Source organism: Archocentrus centrarchus, chromosome 4 (genome assembly GCF_007364275.1).
Source record: "Archocentrus centrarchus isolate MPI-CPG fArcCen1 chromosome 4, fArcCen1, whole genome shotgun sequence".
Classification (NCBI taxonomy): Eukaryota; Metazoa; Chordata; class Actinopteri; order Cichliformes; family Cichlidae; genus Archocentrus; species Archocentrus centrarchus.
In genome coordinates this window covers 11,676,288-11,688,433 of record NC_044349.1, presented here as the reverse complement: position 1 = coordinate 11,688,433, position 12,146 = coordinate 11,676,288, and the positions used below count along the sequence as shown (strand labels likewise).

Here is a 12,146-nt window from a genome sequence, read left to right as displayed (position 1 = left end):
TTATAATGTATACATCTTGCTTCCCTAGCAGGGTTATTTTATCTTTGACTCATTTCTTGGTCCAAAACTGATGATTTACATTTCTTGGAAAGGTTAAAAAGAGCTACGGTACACATCAGTCAATTAAATGTTTTCTGCACATTTGATCTGGAGTCCAGACTTGAGCGTGGGCATTGCAAAATACACTAGGAGGCTGTAAAACCTTCTACTGTCATTTTATTTACGGTATACAGCTTAGGAGGAAAACCAGTAATGAGTTTAGATGACCAAATTATGCCTCTTGAAACCAAAATATTTTTCCTCTAATTCTGAAGCCTGAAAAGTTATACATGCCAAAAAGCAAAGAGAAGAAAACTTTTGGCTCTTACCTCATTGACCTGTCTCTTATCTAAATGGAAGACCTGCCCAGAGCTTGTAGAGGCAATCTCCTCGTATACCTTGTAACCAATGTGAGTTCTATCATCACAGTCCCCTGTCAACACAAACACCACCTACAGACAAGATTAAAAAAAAAAAAAAAAAAATTTAGTCACTTTGAATCTGAGTTAGTCGATATTATAGATTACAGGAAAAAAAAAAAAATCTCCAAACCTGTGACTGTTTCTGTTGAATGAGCTGCAGCACCTCATGTGTGAGCTTATAATCTTTAGAGCGTGCATCAGTAAAGACATAGATATAAGATCCGGGCAAGGAGATCTCCAAGGCAATCTTAATGGCACCGATGCTCATCTCTGGACAGTCTCCTCCACCCTGAGAGGGAAAAGAAAATCATCAGAACATAGAGTTTCTGTGCTAAGTGCGAGTGTGTGAGCCACCAACAGCATTCTTTTTGTCAAGCAAATCAAAAATTAAAAGTAGATTTTATGGCAAAATATTAAATTGAATTGGATTACACAGACATGCAATGAAACTGGCCACAGTGTATGTAAAATATAATTAAATATTGTATGTATCTGCAATTAAGTTATATCTTGAAAAAGATCCAAAGGACTGTTATAAGCATCTAAAACTATAGTGAAAGGCACATCAAATAAAAATATATATGAATGCTCCTTTCCAACCTTCTCTCTAGCTTGTTGGTGGGGTCAAAGATAAATATTCTCTGCTACATTCCAGCAACACATTACTGTCTGAGAGGTTCAGTACCAAGCTAGGATACACAACCCCCAAGAGAAACATCTGGAATGAAGTGGCCCATGGTGGGGGGATTTGGGTGGTAGGTAAAGAGACAAGATTCCTCTTACTTGCCTGGACCCCACCATCTCCCCTCTGGCCAATGCTACACTCCTCCATTCCAATACACCCCCCCCCCCCCCCCCCCAACTCTGTTTTTGAAGTGTTGCCTGACTTTTCTCCCCTCTGTCTGAAACACAACTGCCTTCGTGACAGACATTTTTCAATTTTGAGAAAAATGTCAATTCCAAAGAGTATATTTTCCATGCTCTCTGGCCAAAGCCTCTTCAGGAGTTGCACAGGTGAAGAGGTGAGGGGAAGAAAAACAGACTCAGGAATGAAACAGCAAGTGAGAGGAAACTGGATCGCTTCCATGCTACACACATCACGCTCACACACCAGATTAACAATAGGACATGCCAAGGATGCACAGACACCAGTCTTTCTTCAAAGGGCCTCTGAACGGTACTTCTCTTTGTCTGTTATGCTTTCATCAGATTTGAATGTATATAGTTTTGCAGCTTTTCTGCTTTGCTCGATTCCTGCATCAGAAACTCGTGTACAACTTTCCCTTTTCTACCCATCTAATTATAGAAATATGCAGACCTGGCAGTAATGTGTTTAGCTGTCCGTCCATTGTATGTTTTTGTTTATACATTTCTTTGTAATGATAGGGGAGGTAAAAATGGAATGAAATTTGGGGGGTTTTCTGCATCAAAGTCAACAAATAATCATTTAATTTAATATTTGCCTGACCCCATTTGCCTGACCCAGACATCCGCTCGAGATGAAAACACTAATTGAAATTCTTTCATCATCCAATATTGTATGAATGATAAAACTTCTTAATAAGCTCAGAAATGCTTCTACTCAGACATCAGACACAGCCTGCTGCTTTTATCAAAACCAGATGACCCGAGCATCTAGGCTGCTGCCTCTATTTCCTTAGACTGATAAATGTGAACTCTGAACCCACCTGAACGTACAGCTCTCTCAGCTCATCCTGGAACTTCTTCGGGTCTGTTGTGATTGTAACAGGTCCAATCTCTGCAAAGAAATACCACAAAAGAAGCTGTATGATTAATAGGGCCACAGGCTGAAGGCTGATGATTAACTGAAAGCATTTTTATTTCGTAAATTCTACTCTGGGGCCAAATATTTGCTTTGGCAAGTGCTTACGGATGTCCAGATTAAAATGTCACAATCTAAACTGCAGTGAGGAAAATCTGAGGAAAGAAGATATATTTAAGCAACAGGGGAAAGGAAAGAAGGAAATGTGAGGAAGACATGCATCAATAATAGAAAAGATAAATGAAGATCAAACATATAATGTTTCAAAACACAGATTAGATGTATACTGACTGGAAATACAGCAACATGGGCCAAAAGTTTTTAAAATTTGCTGAGGTTATAATACACACTGGATAATTCATAATGTCATTCCAGGGTGGAATGACTGTACAGCATACATCTTTAATGACTTTAAAAAACAAGAACTGGGTGCACAAGTTTATTTTGGAGAAATCATGATGAGTGTATGTAAACGCCTGACCACAACTATAAATAAAAAATTATCCTCATACAGGGAAAAACTGAGAATTAGAGGGCAGAAAAGTCTTCTAGTCTAATATATACAAAAGGCAATGAATATTTTGGCTACAACCAATTAGAAGCCACTTTCAGCTGCTCTCTTGTCACACGGGGTCACCACTGCAGGCAGCACTGCATGTTTGATTTGGCAGTTTTACACCGGATGCCCTTCCTGATGCAACCCCAAAGGAGATTTGTCTCTGCCTGGAACTGAACCAGAAAACTTTTGCTTGTTAAGTGAATGTGTTAACCACTACACTACGTTAGGCAAGAACCGGTTAAAGGTTTTTATTTTCAGTTCATTTAAGATTATGTTTTTGATTAATCACTCATTTGTACAGATTCACAGAACTTTTACCAAGCTTTAGCTGTTGTACTCACATTTGGCTTTCATATGAAAGTATATAACAAGCGAAGTGTATACTTTCATATATAGAGGAGTTTATAGTCTCAGTGACTGCAAGGTGCCCAAACCCTGTGGCTACAAAATAAGCCCAGTTATCAACCCTTCACCACCGTGCTTGACAGCTGGTACAGTATGAGGTGCTTGGTGCTGATATACTGCGTTTGGTTTTCACCAAATGTGGTGCTGTCCATTGTGGCCAAACATCTCCATGATGATCTCGTCTGTCCAAAGAAATTGTTCCAGAAGTCTTGTGGTTTGTTCAGATGCAACTTTGCAAACCTAAGCTGTTCTTTGTTCTTTGTGCTTTCTCCTTGCAACTCTTTTTTTCAATTACTCTGAGCATTGCACAGTCTGAGCTTGGGGTGAATTTGCTGGGATTCCCACTCCTGGGAAGACTGCAGCACTGTGTTAAGACACACCTGAATGCTCCAGAGCAGCGAACTGCCAAAACTTCAGCTTTTGGAGGTTGTCACACTTGCTGATAATCAAGTGCATTTCACCTGGCTGCTGCTTACCCTCTTAATTCTTCTGGAAGCAGTTTTTACCAGTTTGTTATGCCAGTGTCCACACAAGATTTGGCCCAAGTGAGGCCATCTTCCACTGTATCATAAAGGCAGGAGAACTACCACATAGTGACAACATGGCCCGTGCTCTGTACCTTTGTCAGTGTTGGTAGTCATTGCTTTTTCTCAGCTTACTTTGTTGTATCCATTAATGAGCTGCTAAGCCTCTTCTTGAGTCAAATTGTGTGACTTCAGCCATTGCAGCTGTGCTGTGGAATGAGACTGATGAGGCGCGTGCGTGCGCACACACACACACACACACACACACACACACACACACACACACACACACACACACACACACACACACACACACACACACACACACACACACACACACACACACACGTGGTTCTGCCCATGCACGCAGATTGGAAAACAAGGGTCCCCTTGTTGAACAGAGGACAATTACAAAAGACGTTTGAAAAAGGATACAGTTTGAACTGTTTTGTAACGGTCCTCAGCTCTGCCTAATGAGAATTGTAGCAGTTTAGAAGAGTGTTGTGACTTCTTAAACATACTCACTGCTCAGTTCTTCTTATATCTCATACGAGTTCAAAGTTAAATATTCATACTTAATTTATCCTGCCTGAAATGAAGAAATATTATGTGCTCTGTATTTACAGCAGCCATCACCTTGTATTCCTTGCTGAAATGCAACCCAGAGGCACTTTCAGTTTCAATAATAATATACACAAAGAAGCAAGAAGTCTTTTTTTCCAAAAGACCCAGATTTTGGCATCACTGTAAATCCTCAAGGTGGAGCAAAGGAACATTTGCGGTGATCAGAGACGCTTTTTAAAACTAACATGGAAATGTGTCTGGCTGCTCTGAACGGAACATGGATCTCCAGCCAAAATTTTCATAGAAGGAAAAGTTGACATCGCTTTCCTTATGGGAGAAGTTCCCATGGCTGTTGTAAGTATTATTTAGCCTGTTTTGATTATGGTGCCCCTTAGCACAACCACCCTCTTTGCAGTGGCTGTAGTGTGGAAAACCATAGCTAATAGTCATGACATCTAAACAACATGAGATGAAAGGGATTAAACTCTTCAAACTCTTCTAGTCTACTTATTTCTGACTTTTACATGTCAAGATAAAGCTGGCATGTCTGTTTGTCATTACTTTTTCTCTTTAAATGTGTGTTTATCTACATTTGGAAGCATGAAAGAGAATCTGTGTGCTTTTCCAATTACACAAGGCAAATAGTCAAATGCCTGGGAGCGTCTTTGTTTCAAAAGTCCTCTACACGCTGGTTAGGGGTTAAGTGCTTTGCCCAGGGGCATCCATAAGAGCTGTTAAGAACAACAATATTATTACTGCCATGATTTCAAAGACATTTTTCTTGGAGGTCTGGAGAGTCATAGAAATAGTTTCATGTATGAAATATTGGCACAGTTTGAGAAAAAAATGAAAACATTTCCTTCTCATTTATCAATTTATGGGACAACAGAAGTCACTAATCCCAATCCTATAGCTACAAGTGGAAGGGAAATGTAACCTTTGGACCTTCCAAAGAGGAAATAGCTTTCTCAGTGATGGACTCATAAGGGCTGTGGATTTGGCCAAGTGAGTGAACTCAAAGTGAAAGTAAGTCTGATAAAAAGACAAGAAAAGAGGGAAAAATGGCCACCACAAACTAAAAAAAAAAAAAAGTGTTTTTCTTAATCTGTTAGTTGTGCTCACTGTTGGCAAAAGTGTACTAGAAATAAATAATCAAAATGAAACACTCCAGCCTTCACGTGGGCATTTTGGTGCATTGATCTGTAATCCCTGCTCTATAAAGCATGCATCTGCAAACCATATGTAAGCTTGAACACTTACAGAAGTCTTAATGGGATGGGCAGCTGTCCAAAGGCAAACTCACTTTTACCTCCTCTGACATTCAGGCTTGAAGTAATTTGCAAGGAATCACAGAAGCATTTACTGTGCAGTGAGCTTATCTCTCCTTACCCCATCAGCAGCAAGGAATTTCAAAGCCAACGCATGGGAAATTCTAAGGTTTTGGTGGCAAGCTGCTCTACGATTGACAGTTGACAGAAACATTGTCATAACTGTGCTATTTATTGCTAACATTTCTGATACGTTATGACCATGATGTCATATAATTATTTGGGAAAGGTTGAAAGCGCCCTCTCTACTCTCTGCTCACTTCCACCAAAACCTTCCGCCACAGTGGGAAGAATTTGTAGCTGTGGCAGCAATCGCTTTTACAGTCCACATTTGTTTTAATTTTTTTTAGGCCTGATGCCAAAGAACTTGATGTTAACTCACAATGATTCTACTTATAAAAGCCTAATAACAAAGAAATGCAGTCTGCTAATAATAAAAAACACAATATAAAGTGTATCTCCTGTTCAGGAATGCCAGACATAAATGGTTATAATTACTTGGTAAACAGAACTTTGTGGTTCAAGATTTATATTAACAGATTATGACCACTGAAGCTATTCTTTCAAAATTAAATAATGAGCCACAGTATGCATTACAAGTAAAGTACTGTGCAAATGTCTTGAGCCACTCCTCATTTCTTTATATTTTGTTACTAAGGAGCCAGACTTTATCATTTTTAAAGTGGGCTTGAGCAATACTTCTCCCGGCATTCTGAAGGCCTTTCAAACTTTTCTTTGAGCAATGGCTGCTTTTTTCACTCATTTAGAGTCCAGTCCTTGTATCTGACCATTTTCAGAGGCTTTTGTTTGTTAATCAACTTAACACTGACCTACAAATTCAAGCATAAAGAGGCAGCAAACTCAAGGGATGAACCAGTGTTGTGTCTAGTATAATGGAATACTTAACAAAGAACCAATTTTATATCTTTATGCACTTTGTTATTAGCAACCTGTCATAAAAACATAATTTATTCCGATTTCTTTAGCTGAACATATAAAAGCTAACACAGTTTGACAGGCATAAAATAGTACTTTCGCACCAACATAGTGATTCCTAAAGAGTTAGTAACTAAAACTTTGGCTTCATCTTTGAGCAATTCAGCAACGACCTGACACATGACCTGAGAGATGCATCGGGCCCATTAGTTGATAAATCTGCTGTTTAGTGAAGCATCATCAGAAATGGTCTGAATGGCAAGGTGGCTGTCAAGAAGTCATTCTTAAGGAAGGGAAACAGGAAGAAAAGGCTGAGGTATGTCAAAAATACACAAGAACTGGACAGAAAATCAGTGGCAACAGATCTTACAGAGTGATGAATTCAAATTAGAATCTTTTGGTTCAACTGACAACAATATGTATGAAGATCCCCCAAACCACTTGCTGGTGTTGGGGATTTTGTCAAAATTAATGGAATAATAAATGGAGAACTAGTCCTTAAAGAAATTATAGCAAGCTTGCCTAAGAGAGTTCAGGCTGTGGTTTTTCTGATCCAAAATAAACTCAATAGGTTACACAACATGTAGCTGTTATAGCACTTAACAGCAGCAGAGGCTGCAAACAAACACAAATTTCTGCCATTCTGCTGACTCAAGGCAAAACATGCCAGAATAAGAGCAGCTGTCATCTTGATAGTCAGCTATAGATCATAATTCAACTAATCAGCCCCACTACGGAAACACATGCATGGGGAAACACACAGCATGGGGCAATTTCAGTGGACCAGTGAGGAAAGCATCCAGCAATAAGCATACTTTATACTATTTGATGGAACTTGTATTCAAGGACAGCTGTTGGTGGATGGATGGGTACCATAAGCATGAGTGAGTGGCAAGGCCAGCAGCATAAGCACATGGCTGGGGGTACACTTGGCATCTGTAGGCTATCACTTCAGCAGCTTTGGGATGGTCCCTTCTGAGGTGAGGTTAAATGGTTTTGTGGCATCTGTTTTGCTCAGATTTAGACACTATTTTCTGAACAGCAAGCCTCCAGGCTTTGCAGTCCTCAGCAAGTCACAGTTCTTTAATGAGTCCTTGACACAGTTTTTAAATCGCTTTTGGGGCCTCACAATACTTCAGTAACCCTTAACCAACTCCCCATAGAAGAGCTGCTTTGGTATACTGTGAGTGTCCATATGAATTACGTGTCCCATCCATTGCAATTGTCGATTTATGATGATGCTTTCTACAGAGGCACAGTCAGCAGTACTCAGGACATCATCCAGCGTATTTTTTTATTTAATTTTTATTTTTGGGCTCTCTTGGATAGTGCAACAGTGAAGAGTAGGCAGGAAAGTAGGGAGAAAGAGCAGGAGAAGGTATACAGGTCGGACTCAAACCCGGGCCACTGACTTTCAGGCTTAAGGTATATGGCTGCCTACTCACGCTGTGAGCTAATCTGGTGCCCCCCCAGCTTATCTTAAGAATCTTACTTAAGCAGCGTTGTTGGAAAGGCTCAAGCTGTTGACATGTCAATGGTATGTGGTCCAGAACTCAACTCCAAATAATAAAGTACGATAGACAGCTATCTTTGTAGTTAGCGTTATTTCATGGCTATTCCAAACCCCCTTTGTACAGGCAACCAAATGAGGCATTGGCCTTTGCTATATGGCTTGAGATTTCTCTATCCAACTCACCATCATTGGATATTATACTACCCAAAAACACAAAGGCATCTGTATTTTTCAGCTGGTTATCATCTGCATAGATGGATGACAGAACATAACCTGCTTCTGGAGGAGGTTGGTACAATATCTCAGTTTTCTTGATGCTGATGCAAAGGGCATACTTGGTAATTGCTGAAGAGCTGTTTATTTGTGGCTGCAAATCTTCCTCTGTATGTGCAAACAAGGCACAGTCATCAGCAACATGTTTACAGACACATGAGTTAAGACACACAAATGCATTACACTGCACAAAGTGCACATCTAGTGTGCCAGCAACATGTCTATAAGCAATCACTGCTAAGTATACACATACAGACATATAACAAAACAAAACAAATAAAAAAGAAGACTAAGTGCATCCAAAAAAGAGAAGAGAAAAACAGTGTGAAGAACTGAATTTCTTTTCTTTTTTATTGCTCAAATTGGCCAGCATTACTGAGACACCGGCGGTGATATCAGCCTGAAAGATTTTACCAAACAGGAAATTGCAATCTTGTGAAAGATTAATTCCTAGGTTTTAGTAACTTCATATGTGTCTATTTTAAATGGGAAAGCACTGTGCAGAGGAAGTGGTTAGTTACTCTGACAGAATAATAACCTCCATTTATTCCAAATAACATTTCATTACTTCTGGTGTTGACAGCCACACAACCATATTCCTCACTGCTACAGAGCAATAACCACACTTGAAGCACAAGTGCTAACACTTTGACATGGTAGAAGAGCAAAAGAATAGTGAGCATGCATGTGTAAAATTACCAACACAAATAAAATACAAAATGCGATCAAAAGGGCACATGCCCATAAAGTACAAAAACCTCTTCTGATAAATTTGCCCAGCTTCACTTCAAGTTTGATTCCCCTTCTTGACCAGCTCTAAGTAGCTCCCACCGAAAAGTCTCTTACATGTGTCCATCTGCATTTCCACCATGAACCCCTGACTTATACAGAGAGCAAACATCAAGCTGACACAATCCAGTGACCAAGCAACAGGTTTCAGTGAAAGTTTCCACAGTGTCACAGTGTCCAAAGACAACATATTAGGTAAAGTGACTGACCCAAAGAACGTTCATTGATTGCTCGGCCGTTGGCCCAGAGTTCTTCTGTATAATCCTAAGATGTTAGCACCATTAGCATGCATTGCAGATATACAAGTGCATATGAAGTAAGTAAGTTAAGCTTATTTATAAAGCACTTTCTGCAGACAAGCAGTCAAAATGGGCTCTACAACAAAATAGAGTAAAATAAATAAGAAAATTAAGTGTTGTGGAAAATCAAAATCATGTAGTCAGAATGATATTTAATGGGATCAAAAAAAAAAAAACAGAAGAAACAACCAAGTCAGAAAACCTTTTGATCAGAGTACTTCTGCTTTTGCTTTTTCTGTCTTGACCTGCTGCGTCTTCTTCACTTCTTCATATTTTTTTCTTTTCTGATATTTTAAGCTATCTTGTTATTCTGCATACCTTCTTTGGCTTCCATCTAATGACTGAGGATTACCCTGAAGCAATAGAACTGTCAACACACTTGATTTCAAAGCACCACAAACTGAACTTCTGATGTAAATTAACAGAGAAGAGGGACCACCAAGCACTTTAAACTCAGATAGTTGTGACCCTGCCTCTACTGTTGCATGCTACTCAGTGTAATTGGATGTGACTTGAGACAATGGACCACAAAACCACAGGAATCTATTAATGGCCCTCATGAGATCAAAATGATCAGACAGCCCTACACACACACAAATAAATACAGAGATACAACTGATGCACACACCACCACACACAGTGTGTAATCCCTCCCAGATGCACAGCCTGATGAGAAGCCTGTTTCAGAGGCAGATGACAGCTCTAAACCTTCCACCAGTTATCCATCTGACAGAATAACTGGTGCTGGAGATATAACACAGAGGAGGATACAGCCCGAGGGTATGGGTTACTGTAATTCAATGCATTCTGTGTGCATGAGTGTCTATGTAAATGTATCACTGTCATTTATGGGAATGTGCGGTTCCTTGGTGTGACCATTTATGTGGCCAAAGAAGCCAGGACTCCTGCAGCACATGGAAATCCCCTGTATGTTTAAATGTACCCATAAGCCTGTGGACAGATGATGTCTGTGGATGGAAGAAGAAATGCTGCTGTGGATTTAAACAACAGCAAAAGCAGCTAAATGTTCTTGGTCCCTTTGCTAGAATATAAGTGGCTTAGTTTATGGTTTCAACCAGCTTTTCAAGTACAATAAGTTTGAACACAAAAGTTTGGACACAGTCACCCATTCACATATGAGTGTGTCTAAGCTTTTGACTGGTACTGTATTTCAAATAAATATGATGTCATATTTTTAATGATGATGACTTGAATGACTTAGATGAGCTGAATGTACCTGTACTGGATCTTCCCATATAGACAGGTAGGTTTCTCAGACCCTACCCTGACCCTGTCTTCAAGACTGACTTTTGACCCCTACAGTTTGTCAGCTGTGTTCGGCAATGGTCTGCACAGCATAAACAACAGCAAGCTCCATCTGGAGCACATTTACCTTTCTAAACTCTTTTGGAATTTCATTTTAGTTTTCACTGTGCAATATAAAACAAATTTGGGGCCATGCATGCCACAGCATTTTTTCAAACCAGATGTAACATAACAGATTTCTTAAATTCAATAAATAATGTTACTGTCTCTCTACTGTCTCTACTTTATGGAAGTAAAACTCCTCAATCTTTTCTGATTACATTTTTATGTAGGCAATCCAGGGGTGTTTTAGATTAATTGCAATTTTTATTTATTGTTTTCAGAATCTGGTTTGTATTTCAAACATTTACCCACACTTCTATGCAAATGGTATATATCCAAATAATTCTGTAGAAATAATAAGCTTGGGAGAAAATATTATGTCCATATGCAGTCATGTGAAAAAGAAAATTGTCACAAGACTCTTAAGTAGTCCTGTGAAAAACTAAGTACACTTTTACTGTTCCATAGGAATTAAGAAGGTAAGTAGTAGCCAGTAGAAGCTAATCAAATGCACTTGATTAACTGATCATCAGCATGTGTGACCACCTCGTTAAAAACAGAAGCTTTGGCAATTTGTTGTGGTCTGGAGCGTTCAGGTATGTGCTAACATAATGCCACAATCTACCCAGGAGTAGATTGTGGCATTCATCCAGCAAAGTTACCTTTCGGGTTAATTTGCAACAGGACACTGATCCTAAGCACACCAGCAAATCTACAACAGAATGGCTGGAAAAGAAAATAATCAAGCTGTTGCAATGGCCCAATTAGACCTCAGCCTGATGGAAATGCTATGGTGGGACCTTAAGAATGCTGTTCAAACCTAAATGAACTGAAGAAACATTGAGGAGTGGGCCAAAATTCCTCCACAATGATATGAGAGACTGAGCGATACGGGAAATGATTACTTCAAGTTATTGCTGCTAAAGGGGGTTCTACAAGCTATTGAATCAAGGGGTGTACTTTAAAAACTTTTGTTTACACCCTTAAAGAGTTCTGGTCTGATTGATGATCCAGTGTTGTTACAGTTGTGTACTATTATCAGTTTTCTGCTCTGCACCTGTTCACTTACAACATACCCATTTTCCTAAACCCTGTGACTTAAACATTCTTTATCGATAGTAACTGGTAGAAGTGTTTCTGGATCAGGCTCTAATGAATGTTCCTCCAATCAGCGTCACCTATAAAGATCTGAAGACATAAAAAAATGGGAAAAAAATGTCGTCATGGGTCTTGTGGATGCTTTGTGGTCATAACAACATCTTACAAAACCACACTGTTTATGACACACTCCATTCAAACTACAATGCATCGCCATTTTGGCTTGACAACCTATTAGAAAGAGGT

At 39.4% G+C, this 12,146-nt stretch overlaps 1 protein-coding gene across 1 annotated transcript in view; it reads right to left on the bottom strand.

Moving 5' to 3' along the window:
* Nucleotides 1-12,146, bottom strand: part of hmcn1 (hemicentin 1) — an 83,926-nt gene that overhangs the window by 61,600 nt on the left and 10,180 nt on the right. Inside the window, exons 2-4 of the mRNA XM_030727296.1 lie at nucleotides 2,150-2,220; nucleotides 592-750; nucleotides 369-491 (exon numbers count right to left, since the gene is read on the bottom strand). Of these exons, the coding sequence (XP_030583156.1) occupies nucleotides 369-491; nucleotides 592-750; nucleotides 2,150-2,220 (353 nt within the window). The remainder of the gene's footprint in view (nucleotides 1-368; nucleotides 492-591; nucleotides 751-2,149; nucleotides 2,221-12,146) is intronic.